Genomic DNA, 14,975 nt, shown 5'->3' with positions numbered 1-14,975 from the left:
CTGCAGGAGGTGTTGGCAGGGCGCAACGGTCATGGGAATAGAAGAAACATGTAGCTGACGTGGAATGAAAGTCTTTAATCTCTTGACTTCTTGATGAACATACACACTCAACACATACATGACCCCCCCCCCCCCCCCTTTTTTCCACTAGCTTAACATCTGCTTCAATGCTCTGATGTTTCTTGACATTGAGTGGCAAGCCATCACTGGCTGGGCTTGGAGTTTTGTACCTTTGTTTTACATTTTTCATTGCTTTTTCACAAATCTGTTTACTTTAGTATTTTATTTACAGTTTTCTCATAGTGTCTTATTCAATCAATTTTTGTCCCTCATGTAACTCCTTACTTATTTCCTTCTGTTTTTTTTTTAACCAAACTGTTATATATTACTTCACTTGCGTCCTCCTGTTTCTTACTTTGAATGTCATTTTTCTTTACATTTACATTATATTTTTGTTGTCCATTCGACAGTGTCCACATTTTAGCGGGTCTGTCAGATTCTCTCGTATTTTTAGTTTGTATGTTTCAGCTGTGTTTCAGAAAGCTTAGTTCCCTTAAAACTAATCAAGCATTTATTTACCTTATACTTTCGCTGCAGCGCCACTAAATCCTACCTATTATTTACACTGAATAGTGGATTCTGTGCTAGAGGACGATGGATCGAAGCTACATAGGTTTGAGGGGATGTCCTCAGTAAGTGATGTGAGAATCAACAAAAGTCCATCCCAATCAATAATATTAAACTGCACTCAATAACCACACCAGCTTCTTAGAAGAAGTTATGAATTTACTTCCCTTTATTAACAATGCTAATGTTAGGAAAATAACTCTCAAAAACAAATTATAAGCATATAGGATCAATAGAGGTTGAAAAAAGCGTTTTATATATCTCAATCTGATTAGGACAATCAAACAAATTATCTCCAAAAGAATCACACTTATTAATAATACAAAAAACGGTAATAATTGCAAAGTATACATTAGTTCAGCATTAAAATGATTTCAAGATAAGTCATGAGCATTTCAAATTAGTTCCTTCACTAACTGCAAATTAGCATCAACATGTTGGGCTTCATGTAAAAAGAATTTAGTAACACAAATTTAGAAAACTCTTTAACTTGATTAATAAAAAGAAATATTAGTGTGCAGCAGTTTAATCATTAGTTGCAGCTGGTACCTGAAAATCAAGAGACCCATCATATCATTCAATAACATACTTTACCAATAGTGAACAGTCAATAGCTTGCTTCGGCCAGGGGACACCATCAGTTGTATCATCAAAAGATTTGGCCTTAACAACAGCTAAACCCGCTCAGCTGAACTCGAACCACCAGAAATCTCTCCAACATAGGATCCCTAATTTTGCTCTTAAATCTGAATCCCCCCAAAATCCTACCCTTTTGTTAAACTAAATCCTAATGAGCTCATGATTGGTCAATCTATGGGGTGGTTACGTTTCAGCCAAACAACAACTAAATTGATGACCTAAAACACAGCAAATATACACTAACTATAACTTTTTCTTCAATAATAACAATTCCTCTTCGCTCTTGTCTGTGGCTCCATTGTTTCGTCACCTCTCAAATGTCTTGTCTAAGGAAGAAACTTTTTACTGTTTCACTTCACTTCCATCCTCGAGGAAAGACCAGGTATTAGTAACACTCTCAACCAATAGGACATTTCAACTTATGCAATGCTCGGTTAAAACATGACCTTGTAGGACATAACGCTGCAACCCACTAGGGATAGCTGTGGGCACATTTACATAAACTTCGAAAACACTTTTTGTAAGCTTCGAATTAAGGAAAATAAACACAGCATTTAGTTAGAATTTTGCTCAGTTAAGGACCGAAAACGAACATGAACGATTGTTTTTCAAAAGTTACTCGTTTTACACATTAATTCATTACACATCTTAGTATGAAAATCATTAATAAACATATTAGGAAATTCACACACTTACACTTTCATGGCTTAAAAAGTTAGACTGCTTCATTTAGAAATTGGAAAGTAAAATTAATAGCAACAATCAAAAGGAAAGAAGTCCTAAACGGATGCGAAACGCAAGAGCTGTACTGGTTTAAGATAACTATAAAGTTCAGTTGTGTAATTGAACATTGGCACCATGCACAATAAATGAATGCTGTAAAAAACACAAGAAGCGACTTTAAAATCCCAGAGAGGTCAAGGCTTTGAATGAGTAAAATGTATGTTTTTATCAAGATAAATATGATTGAAACAGCGTCAGTAGTGAATGAGGAAACAAATTGTCTGTTTAATGGGCAGACCACAAATAAACAACACAACTGCTTCCATTACAAATTATTTGTTATTTAGAATACAGCTGTAAACAGACCTCTTTTCTGAATTGGATGTTACAGTACATGGAGATACCATGATTTCAATCCACACCTCGAGCCACCAACATTAGGTGGGGCATGGTGAACGTTGAAGAATTGCTGTTGGATGTTTGTGTGGTAAATCTGATTCTTGTGGTAACTGCCCATTTCTGAGGGCTCCAGGGTGTTATAACTTGGACTCATGAAAAACACATTGTGTGAAGCTGAGGAGTGACAAGATGAAGTTTCTGTAGAAAGGAATAAATAGAACCCTTGCAGAAGGAGTTATGGAGAAAACTGTCTGAAAGATTAAATGCAGAGGAGGTCAGGGGGAGGGCAGAGATCATAGTACAAAAGTAAAGACAAAGTAGGGTTTATGGTGTTTAAGTATTAAGAGAAGAAAAGTGTGTATTAGTTATGTGGCCATCACATGGAAACACGTAGCTGCGACTGATGATGTGCCTTGGTGATTACAGACACTGCTGCTCAACAGCCAAGCTCTGATGCTACAACACAGCAGTAGCCCGGAAACCGAGATGGTGGCCAGTTCAAGTTTATCATGTTGCAGAACTCTGATCGCGAGGGCTGCAGATTGGCGGTCTGGTCTGCGAGCGTGGCAAGTTACTGCTCCCTGCTGGGGGCAGTCTCCCTGCCTTGTCATTCCGCTGCGGGCAAGGAGCCCATCAGGAAGCTGCGAAGAGGGCTGCGGAGGCTGTGGGGGAAGCGCTGGTGGTGCAACGCACCTGCGAGCGTGGCGAACTGCTGCATCTGCAGTCATCACACCGCCTTGCTGTCCTGCCGCGGATTGGAGGATCGGAGTGGCGTTGTGGTGCTTATAGCGATACGCCGCACCACATTGCGCTTCGAGGAGCAAGGATCGCAGTCTAGCAACCCACGAATGCCGGTGACCACGAGTGCGGAGAACTGCCGCATTTACTTACATCGCCAAGCCTTTCCACAGTTAAAGAAAACTGTCAGGAATCCACAGAGGCTGTGGCCGATACGCCAACGACACGGTGCTGCAAATTGGAGCCCTTCAGACCCTCGAGTATTGAGAGCCGTGGAGGCCATTGGAGAGGTGCTGGTGACACAACACTAAGAGGGCTGGGGTGCATTGTGCGGGGGCCGACCCCTCCTTACTGCAGGTATTTCTTTCTCCCACATGGTCACCCCCTTGCCTTCAATATCCACCCAGATTGACTGTAGTGACGATGTGGGAGCTACATGGTACATTTCCCATCTTAAAACAAGTGAAACATCAAGCATTGTATCGTGGGGCACAATGCCTGCAAATAAATTGAGATCCGGCCGTCTTGTTGTGGGGAGATCCTGTTCTGCCACAAATACATTAGGCCTAAAGTGCCGTAATCAGATCTTTTCCTTATGGGACAAAGAGGATGCTCCCTCTAATCCTTTAAAGCCTGGCTCTTCAGACTGTAAGGGTTTTCCATTACCGGAAGAGCCCCTTTCCTCTTGTCCTTGTTCTATGGAATCGGCCCCTCCTCACGCCTTAGCAGATCCAAACAGGAGTCCAGCCTTGTCTCACACATCTTCTTTTATTCTTGAGCCTTTGGCTTTTTGCAAAGCTTCTTCGCCTGCTCCAAGTATAATTCCACTATCAATTTATGACCTAACCAGTCTGGCCTCTGTAAAGGAAACCTCATCTCTCGAACCTGCTGACGGTCCCTTTCCATGCACTGACCTGGAGAATCTTCCTGGGGACTTCACTCTCCCTGATCTCGACTTACAACTTATCCAAAGATATGGATCACACCAGGAAGCAAAAGTGCCCCTGCCATCGCTTCTACCTCCAGCCATGAAACTACAGCTCTTTAGTAGCACACCCTCCAACCATTCCTCTTTGTTCTCATCTTTCAACAACACCCAACCTGAGCCTAAATATTAATCCTTCAAGCAGTAATTCTGATCCAAATGTTTTGGTCTCCTCGTCGCTCTTAAGCTTAGAGCGTCTCTTATCCTCTATTTTGAAACTTTTAGAAAAATTGGTTGGTGGATCTGATTGTATTCTTGATTCCGTAATGTCCATTTTAAAAGAATTGACAACTGGCAATGGAGTATATCCTGGATTTCTTAAGCAGTATCACAATGATCACTAATCGTAAACAACAAAACACCCCTTGGTACGGACTTTTGCTCTCAGGCTGGGGCACCACAGATGGGGCTATCCCCTATGCATCTTACGCCAATTGAAAGCCCAGTCAATTCCATCAGATTCGTATTAAGAGACTTCATCAGAGACCGACCTGGAACCAGTCTGCAAAACTCTGAGACAGTTATGTTTCCATTTTTTAAAGTTCAACCAAAGGAAAATATCTTGACTAGTACCTTGGGTACTCCTGTACAGCCTCCAATAAAAGGAAAAAAGTCAAAAGGTCCAAAAAATCAATCCGGAGACACCCCAAAAAAGGTCAGAGAAAGTTAAGATTCTCCAAAGATCAATCTGGCCTGCAAGATTCCTTAAACGAGGAGGCTCCAGTCTTACTTTCTCGCCTTGCACCTACCATCTCTCTGTCATTGCGCGAACTCTATCCACCCATCGGCAACCATGAAATGGTCAATCCAGTTTCGGCTTGGGTGCCAACTATCTCTCAACCAATTAGGTCATCCTCAAATCCCTCTGCACAATCCTTAGAAGCTACCACAGGACTTTTACCCGCTTAGACTTGGTCGCAACCTATCAGAGGACAGGGTCGCTACCCTGAGGATACCTTAACTTTAGATTTTATGCTTTTATTTGACAATGATCTCTTTTTAACAGATCACAATTGTTAAAATGTTTTTCTGATATTGAACCTCTCAGAATGATTGAAAGTAGGGATATACATTTGGTCTCTTTGAAGGTTGCTGACTTTGGTCTCGTGTATCGTTTTTCTCTAAATTGACTGTCAACAAAGTAATTTAGAGTCTTTACAATGCAAAGGTATTGATGTAGTTCCCATCTTGAGTGAGACGGGTTTAAGGTTAACCGAGTGGGACCTCCAATCTCCTGATGAGGTGTGGAAACCTTTTTCCCCCAGTCTTTGTGGTTAAACATGACACTAATTCTCACACTTATCAGGATTTAAAAATTCACCTGGGGGCTTATGGCCGTGAAGTATTATTTAGGGACACGCCTGTTTGTCCGCCTCCTGATCAGAGTATCAATTCCCACTCTTGGAATTGGCTACCAGCAGTATTAAGTAGTTCTACCACAACCTCCAGGCTAACAGCACCATCAGTGTAGTAATGAGCTTACCCTTATATTTTGGGCAGGTATAAAGTCTTAAGGAGAAAAAAATGATTTTCTGAACTCCTTCAATCCTGATATAATTTGTCTCCAAGAAATCTGGTTTATTGGGGAGTTGCAGTTTAAAAAATATTATTCCTTTTGCTGTAATGCTTCCCCCTCAACGAGGGGTCATGCAAAGAGAGGGGTTGCATGTTTGCAGTCAAATAGACTGCATTGGCAGCATGGATGCTTTAGGGATCCCAGCAATTATTTTTATCAGTAACTTTACACTGCATTGGAGTCGGAGACAAGGTAATTTCCCTTACTTTTGATTGACTCTTAAGTTCCTCCTGGCGTCCCTTTTAATAATCTTAGTTAAGGTATTTCTTTACATTAAGGAACTCTGTGATAGGGGCCCAGGAACGCAAATCATCATGGTAGGAGATCTAAATTGTAAGATTTCTAACCTGGGGCTTGCATCCTTCTGGGGTGAGGAAAAGGAAGAAGCATTTGGACTACCTCCTTGTACTTTTCCTCACAAAATAAGGCTTGACAAGCGTGAGAAGCTTTTTCCTTGAGTACTTGAGAAAGAATGATTGTATTGTTGCTAATGGTGGACTCCCATCTGACTCCCCAGCCCATTCTACTCCTAAATTGCATAGGGGTGCTGCAATCCTGGACTACATGGTAACAAACTATCAGTCTTTTTCTTTGTGAAAGGACATAATAGTAATGCAGACTACCCTTAGTGATCATAATGTTTTGGTGGTATCTCTTGATTTGAAGGCGCAGCTCACTGATTCATGGAGTTTAGCAGGGCAGCACCCCAGCTAAATGTTAAAAATGGTAGAACATATTGGTCCCCGAGTAGCTTTAAGGGCCTCAAAAATCCTGGAAAGTACTCTGAATGATCTTGGTAGCTGGGTAGGAAAGGTAATGGAGAGTTTTACTAGTTTCATGCAACGGGTTGTTTCAATCCCCAGTCAAAAGCCTCAGAATAAATATATAGTAAAACCCCGCTGCCTTTTATTAGTGAATAGAAAAATAAATGCTCTTAATCGAAAACAGTTTTGCTTTATACATCTGTGAGGCAATCCCATCTAGATATCTTAAAAAGAAAAGGAGAAGGATGTTAAGAGTGCCCCTAAAAAAGGATGCCACAGATAGATTCTGGGCTGCAATAAGAGAAGCAGCTTCTTCTGGCCACACTAGGCGTTTTTGGTCCTTGATTGCACAGAGGTGTGGTACAAGAACCAGGCCCTTCCCAATATCCATTAGTGAATTAGGCTGCTCGACTTTTCTATCTGACCTTTTATGCTTATAATGGGACTGCAGTGGAATTCCCTCAAACCAGATTTGATTCCTCATACTCATATCCAACCCTAAAAGAAATTGAGGCTGCTCTTCGAGGAATGCGTTGTTCTGCCTCAATGGGACCTGATGAAATCCCCATATTGCTGATAAAACACGATGTATCCTCCTGGTGTAGGATTTTATTCCCGGTGTTTCATCACTGCTATGAAGCCAGGAATGTTCCTCAATCCTGGAAGGGTAGCGTCATTGTCCTTATGTATAAAAAAGGGATCAAAATTGTCCTAGATTATCACCAGATTGCACTTTTGAATGAGGTCGGAAAAATCTGTACTAAATTCTTGTTGTCACAGATTGATTGGGTAAAAAGGTACAAAATTATCCCCATAGAGCAGTCAAGTCAAGCTTCAAGAGAAATCATGGCACAATTGACAATATCTCTGTTTTGCAAGTAATTCATGAAAAATATGTCTCTCTGAAGGGGGAAGTGATCTATGCAGCCTTCATAGATTTCTCCACAGCATTTGATAAGGTAGACCGTGTCTTGTTCTGGAAGAAGCCCCTAAGATTAGGCATGCCCGGCATTCTCTTTGACCTTGTGGTAGCTCTTCTATCCTCCACCTGGTGCAGAGCTTTGCTGGGGGGTGAACAAGGTCCATGTCATTTCAACCAGAAAACTGCCTAAAACAAGGTTGTATGTTGGCTCCACTGTTATTTTCTTTGTATCTTTCGGATTTACCATCACATTTAACTCCATGTGAGGGCTTTGCTCACAAATTAAGAGGTAGAGTGCTATGCGGTCTACTTTATGCAGATGACATAATCATTTTAGATCGTACCCCAAAGGGGCTTAATAACTGACTACAAGCCCTCGAACAATACTCTGAAGCTCACTGTTTAAAGATAAATTGCTCAAAAAGCAAAATCCTGTGTTTTCATGGGAACAAAAGATTAAAGTACAGCAATTTTAGCTGCACCTTGGGAGCTCAACACCTTGAAAGAGTATCCTCTTACACATTTTTGGGTAAATTTGTCTGTGGGATGCCATATTGAGCATAATCAAAGGAAGGCCCAATCCCAAGCTAACGATCTAAACACCTTATATAGGGCAACGGGCAGAAGGCATTTTAAACATCTCTTAGAGGTTTATTGGGTGAAGATACCTCCATCTCTATTGTATGGTATAGAGCATATTGTGGTATCAAAGTAGATATTTCTTTTGAGGGACGTGCCTTAAGGAATATTTTAACTGTAAACTCTGCCTGTTCTGTACCATTATTAAGACTTGAGTTGGGCCTGCGTAGCTCTTTTATTCAAGGCCTGGCTGCAGTAATTTGTTGGATGTTTAATTTGATGACGTGCAGTGAAGACTTTTTGCGGTCGCTGCTAAAAAAATAAATATTAGCCGGTCATAAAGTAAAATATACCATCTTCAGGAACTTTTTATATGCCATGGATCATCTACAATTAAATCCCTCTGAAATGTTTACTATCTCTCCAACACAGCTTAAATCCACACTCGGGAAAGCAACTTGGGCAGTGAGTTTCCGCCAGGAAAACCAGGCCTGCGCACATAGAGTTTTCATAAAATATCTGATTCCTTAAGGCCTAGGATCACACAGCCTTACCTTATCTGGAACTTGCCTCATGGGGTGAGAAGATTCGGGCTCCTGCTGCAACATGGGCAGCTTCCCCTGAACACATTACAAGCAAAATGGATTGGCTTCCCTGCTATTTGTAATTTATGCCATAATGGTGTCCAAGATTTGAAACATGTTGTTTTAATTTGCCTGTCCCTATAGGCTTATCGTTGTAAGTGGCTGCGCCCTATTTGCCTATCCTTTTCGTTTAGTACTGCTTTTAATCTATTACAAGCCTTATTCATTCCTCCTAATGAAATGTTTTGTGCTAGAGTTCTTAACTATTTGAAGTGTTTCTTAACTTTTTATTAGCTTAATCAATTTGTTCATCAAAATTTTATCCGTTTTCTACCATTATGTTTCTTCTTTTTGTATATTTATGTATTATTTTATGTGGATCTCCATCAGAGTTCCGTAACATGCTAAACTTGAACTGGCCACCATCTCGGTTTCCGGGCTACTGCTGTGAAATGTCAGTGTGCTTGACCATTTCAGCTCCAAATGACCAGTGCAAGAAACCGAGATAGGAGTCTAAAACCAGTGCCCAAGGGTTCTGTCCTGTAGTAATTTCATAACAATTTAGATTTCTGTTTTAATCTGAAAAGAAAGAGCCTTTACGAATCCTGTTCAAAGAACCCCTTTTTTTTTTTCAAGCCTAACAATTAGGGCACGCAATGTCAAGCTGCAAACACAGATTCTTTATTTGAGGACACCTCAGAAAGCTATGGTTGATCAATGTCTGTGACAAGCCAGAAGTTAACAAGTGGCATATATGTGGCTCAGGTCCAGAATTCTGTCAAAGAGGACTTTAATTCGACCCATGATCTCCCTTAAAGGAATCAAATGAATGAGTGCATATTTTTGTGCACACCTAACACAAATACTTTTTAATTTTCATTTATTTTTTATTTTTTTATTTTTTTATTTTTTTTACTCTAGAGGAAGAAAAATACGCCTTTGTAAATTGGATAAACAAAGCCTTAGAGAACGATCCTGACTGCAAGCATGTTCTTCCAATGAACCCAAACACAAATGACTTATTCAAAGCTGTTGGAGATGGGATCGTACTATGGTAAGCTGCTGGGCAATTGGGGTTTTGAACTATATCTTATATTACTGTTGATAGGCTGAATGTGTAATTGGCCACGGGTAATCTGCAATCCCCAAAACACCTTACCTTGTATAGAACTGGGATCCACGGATAGAGGGAGTTTGGTGTCATGGTAAAGCTGTGGATTGGCAAACAATATACAAGGACTCCTTTGTGGGTGGGGTCAGGATGGCTGGACAGGCTGCTGACACTGCCTCCTCACTGCAAGTGATGCCAGAATATTTAATGTTGGGCTGCATTTTGGGGCAATAGAATTAGAATGATATATCCATTAGTGTAGACTGCCTATTATATCCTTCTCCAGCCCAGAATTGTGAGCAACTTTCACTGTCTGGGACAGAAAAGCACTATTCAGTTTATATTCCCCTTGAATCAACCTTTTCTGTAAATTCTAATGATGTTCCTTGAACATAAGCTATGCTTGTTCATATTAGTAAATAAATGTAATGTGTCACAAGGCATGAGTAGTGCTTCCCTGAATGATGCTCACATTTCTAGGGGCCACTCTGAAACATGTCTGCATCCCTGACCACCTTTTCTTCAGTCTAATTTCTTCGAGGAGTCCTTTGGGGTTCTTGAGTTTTCTCACCCTCAATACTTTTTTTCTTAAAGCTATTGATATTACTCAAAAACTAGCTACTGTCAAGTGATTTAGTTGAATTTGTGTGTGGACAGTTCATGATCTTTCCCTTCCATCATGCAAATGGCTATACCCAGAATAGTCTTGTTAGCACATGGATCTACAGGTTTTAAATCCAAGACAAATGGAGATTTTTACCCAAGGTTCAGTGTGTTGTAACCCTGTTGCTGACTTTTGTGGGATTTGCAACCCTACATCATTCTACGGAACTTTGCATACCAACCAGACTTTTATTTTGACCTATATAATTTTGTATCCTATAGGAACTGATTTGAGTCCTACGCAGAAATGACCTGCTTCACCATTTTTCTCTCAACTGTAATGCACATTAACCTTTTCCTCTTTCACTTTTATAAACCATTTATGACTATAGCAACCATTGCTCTCACGCCATGTAAATGTTAAAATAAAAAAGTTATTTGCCTCCCTGGGGGGAGTGGAGGAGAGGGTCTTTACACACACACACACACAAATACTTTTATTTTTTTGTTTTTCATGGGCACCTGGACACTGTAGAGATTACCACAGTGGATAGCTGCACCAGGTTGATGGTGATATTTGAAGACCGTGACCTGTTCCATTCTGTCTATACTGACACATTTAACTAAGACTTTGGCCCTCATTATGACCCTGGCGGTCCGAAGACCACCAGGGCCGCGGTCCCACCGCTGACGGGCTGGCGGTGAAGAGAGCCAAATTACCAGTGTGGCAGTTTGTCCTTGGCCAAATTGCCACATCTCTGCTGGTACTGCCAGGGTGGTAGAAAAGCCAAGCTGGAGGACAGCACCTCCGGGCCGGCTGTCCACTGAAGACCGCAGCAGTAGCACCTCCACGAAAACCCTGAAGGAAAGGCTGCCGGCGACAGGAAATTCCTTTTCTGACACCGGCAGATGACTCCACCAACCCCCCCCCCCCTTCGATTCCATTACTTCTCACCCCCTACTTCCATGACAGTACCCCACTCCCAACACGCACACACCCCCTACATACTCATTCACCAACACGCATGCATACTCTTTCACCAACATATACTTATTCACTTATACCAACACACACTCACTTCTACAATCACACACCCATTCACACATGCAGACATATACCCACGCACACACACAACCCCTCCTGCACCCTCTCCCCTGTCGGACGATTGACTTAGCTTGTCCGGTGAGGAGGTCGTCCGCCATGGAACGGGACCAGGCGCTTCCACCGCCGGCTTCGGGCATCAGGACACCGGCATGCTATATTACTGCTCGTAATACGGCGTGTGGAGTCCTTTTGGCATGGCGGTGATGTCTGTGGAATTGCCTCTGCACCGCCGACTGTGAGCACCAATGCTGAAGGATTTCTGCCCAAATTGTTTCGGAAATTCTTCAGTACTTTTAGTATGGCGGTCGGAAGACCATCGGGACACCGCCATGCCATATTACAGTTTGCAATACAGTGGGCGGAGTCCTTTGGCGTGGCATTGACTGCTGTGGAATTGCCTCTGCACTGCCGACCGTGAGCATGAATGCTGAAGGATTTCCACCCAAATTGTGGCGGAAACTCTTCAGTACTCAGTAATATGTCATACTTCTGGTGCCTGCGGCATCCGCCGAAGTCGTAATGAGGGCCTTTATGTCTTCAGTTTTTTTTTCCAATCGAGAAGAAGCTGTGGCCACCCTTAATGTTTTGCAAATCTTTCCACTGTGCATGGAGTGGAAGAACAACCATAGGGGTCAGGCTTATAGGTTAAGGAGTCATGAGGCTTCTGTCTCATCAGTTCAGTCTCCCCTCTTCAAACTATTGGGATGTGAACTGTTAGTAGATGGCTCTTGTTTTGGTGATCAGCTAGATAATTGTGTGGTTGTCCAAAGCATCCTGGTTTAAGGTATGTGCCTAGTAGACATTTGTATTCTTTTTCAATCCTTTACCATGTATTATTCTAAAATTTAGTTTGAACCTTTCCATGGACGTTTTGCCCTTATTTACATCACAAAAACTTCACACCCCTCTGTAGTCCAGCTGCTTTTACTCTACGATGGTGGGCATTCAAATAGTTGCCATCATATTGAAATGGGCAAGACATCCTAATGAAAGGGAACTAAGCAACTGGTTTCTTTCAATATGTCCTCCCAGGTAGATTACTAAAAGCCCTTCTACCTGTCGTGCCATATGATCCTTTACACTCTGATCTATGGCCCTTCTCTGGTATTTTCCTGGTGATTCTTTGCTATGCTCGGTTACCTCTACTCTTCTCCACTTTGCATTCACATTGCAGCTGTAAGCCAGTTGATTGGATTGTTGATTTATTTGTTGGATCACTGAAGCACAGAAGCAAATCTGCCATGAAAACACCTATAACCTTATTTATTTAAGCACACTGTGCATGTAAGCTTATGCTAACAAGTCACTGACACCCACTTAAGCATGATAGTGTACTAGTGTCATGTGTATACCACTGTCCTGAGACGGAAGAGATTTGATATTTCTTCCCTTTGGATATAATGCAATCCGTAGAATTGAGTGCAACTTTGAATTGTCAGACTTGTGAAATTCGTTTGAATTTAATTTTCGTCAGAATTAGTCATCCCTTTTTATGTTAACAGAATCAACTACGTTTACTGAGCCCAAAGCATAATTGTTAAGCATTCCTGAGTTGCTGTGGTCTGAACCGATATAGCTTGTTTTTGCCTCATTGCAAGGTTTATGATATGTCAATGCTCGTGCTAATGTTTTCTTTATGGTTGTACATTCAAATGAGATAGCCCAAACGTAAATTATGGTCATTTCCATCTCCTTTTGGAGAAAATGTGGGATAACGTAAGCTTCGGAGTGCTTGCTTGGCATGCTCATTTGATTATTTTACAATGCCCTGTCATAGCTAGTTTCGCATCCTAATCTTTAAAATTCAGCAGAAATATTGAGCATGTAAATTATGATCACTGTTATCTCCTTCTGAAAGTAACTTCTGTATCTCTCAGCTTTAGAATTATTATTGGCATGCTCACTTGATTTTAATCACTCAGTGCTATGGCATAGCAACAGAACCTGTTACCCATTTGTTGCTATGGCATATAGGAAGTCAGCCTGGCAGGGCTCTCTGAGAGCGTGTCAGACCATCCCTGGAAACCAACGAACACAGCATCTGGAGGCGAGGGCACAGTGAGTGGTAGGCAGGGTGCAAGGGAATAGCCAAGAAACTTAAATACCACACACTTTGAACCAAAGCTCTTAATGCACTAAGCAAGTGAAGATACTTGTCTCGATCCTCTCTAGCAGAGCTCTCTTCCAACTATCTATCCAATCATCCTTTCATTTGCCCGCTTATATCCACCATTTCATCTTTACATTGTCATTCACTCAATATTTCAACCATCACTAAGGTTTGCACTATTCCATCATACCATCCATATCCAAACCATCTCCAAACCTATCTACCCTTCCTCCCCTCATCCATATTTTTTTATCATCCACCCATCCACCCGTTTGCTCATACATCCATACATCCACCCTGTCACTCAATCTATCCTCCCTTTCACTCACCCATCCACCCTTTCACTCACACATCCACCCTTTCACTCATCCATCCTTTCATTTATCCATACACCCAGACACCCTTTTATACATCCATCCAGCCCTACTCATCCATCCACTCATTCATCCTTAAAAGGATCCTTTTGCTCAGCCATCCATCCACTCTCCCTTTTACTCATTCATCCACCCTCCAACCCATCCACATCTGTTTGTTTACCATTTCACTCATCCATCCATCTTTTTACTCACACATCCAATCCTTTCTCTCATCATCCATCCATTCACCCTTTCACTTATCCACCCACCCTTTCATCCATCTACCATTTCACTCATCTACCCATTTGTTCATGCATCGATCCTTACATCCATTCTTTTACTCATCCTTCCATGCATCCTTTAACTCACCCACCCTTTCATTTTAAATATATGCCTTTTCCTGCCAAGTTGCAGAAGAGGCCTATCAAGAACTCCACGACTGCTGGGGCTGCTAAAGCAGGGGGTTCACAACTCCCGTGGGGAGGTGGCAAATAGCAATTTAAAAAAAAAACGTTTTGCACTTGGAAGTGAAGCACTCTCCAATGAATCCTCTGCCCCTGTGTAGTAGTTGAAAGCAGGGGTGATGATTTTTGGGCCCTTACAAAATATAAAAATGTAGATGGGGGGGGTGGGGGGAGTGAAATACGGAGATGTTTTTCACCTCAGGGTTCTGAGTGATATAGAGCTCGAGATTTAAAACCCCTTGGTGAAAAACATTGGTGTAATTCACTGTTGCCCATATAAAATTCTGTATGTTGCAGGAGGCTCCTGAAAAAGCCTATACAGTCAAAACGGACTCCAAAAACTCTACTGCATGCACATATACTATCGTAGGGAATTTCGATCCATTTCCTAATCTGGAGTAACCCAGTGCTCAAGGCATGGGTGGCTTTAGATACACATCCTCTGCTTACTCCTGCCATCCAGTGTTGGGTCCGATGTGTGCAGTTGTTTCTCTTTTTGAAGAAGTCTCTCGAGTCCCAAGGTAGGATGACTCCTCTTGGTGATAATGTGTTCGGACGCGTGCTACTGTTAGACACCGTTCATTATACCTTTCTGTCTGTCGGTATTGTCTTCGAGTGCATTCCTCTTTTCCCTTACATAGCGACGTTCATTAATTTGATCAAGCGGAGTTCATATCGACCGTAGCTCCT

The 14,975-nt window shown here is 41.8% G+C and overlaps 1 protein-coding gene across 3 annotated transcripts in view; it reads left to right on the top strand.

The window, feature by feature from the left end:
* The window catches only part of PLS3 (plastin 3), a 355,067-nt gene that overhangs the window by 237,236 nt on the left and 102,856 nt on the right, over positions 1-14,975 (top strand). For all 3 annotated transcript variants that reach the window (XM_069212548.1, XM_069212549.1, XM_069212550.1), the window contains exon 5: positions 9,458-9,590. In XM_069212548.1, coding sequence (XP_069068649.1) covers positions 9,458-9,590 — 133 coding nt within the window. The remainder of the gene's footprint in view (positions 1-9,457; positions 9,591-14,975) is intronic.

Source organism: Pleurodeles waltl, chromosome 2_1 (genome assembly GCF_031143425.1).
Source record: "Pleurodeles waltl isolate 20211129_DDA chromosome 2_1, aPleWal1.hap1.20221129, whole genome shotgun sequence".
Classification (NCBI taxonomy): Eukaryota; Metazoa; Chordata; class Amphibia; order Caudata; family Salamandridae; genus Pleurodeles; species Pleurodeles waltl.
The sequence above is the reverse complement of the archived record's forward strand: the minus strand, read 5'-3'. Positions and strand labels throughout refer to the sequence as shown.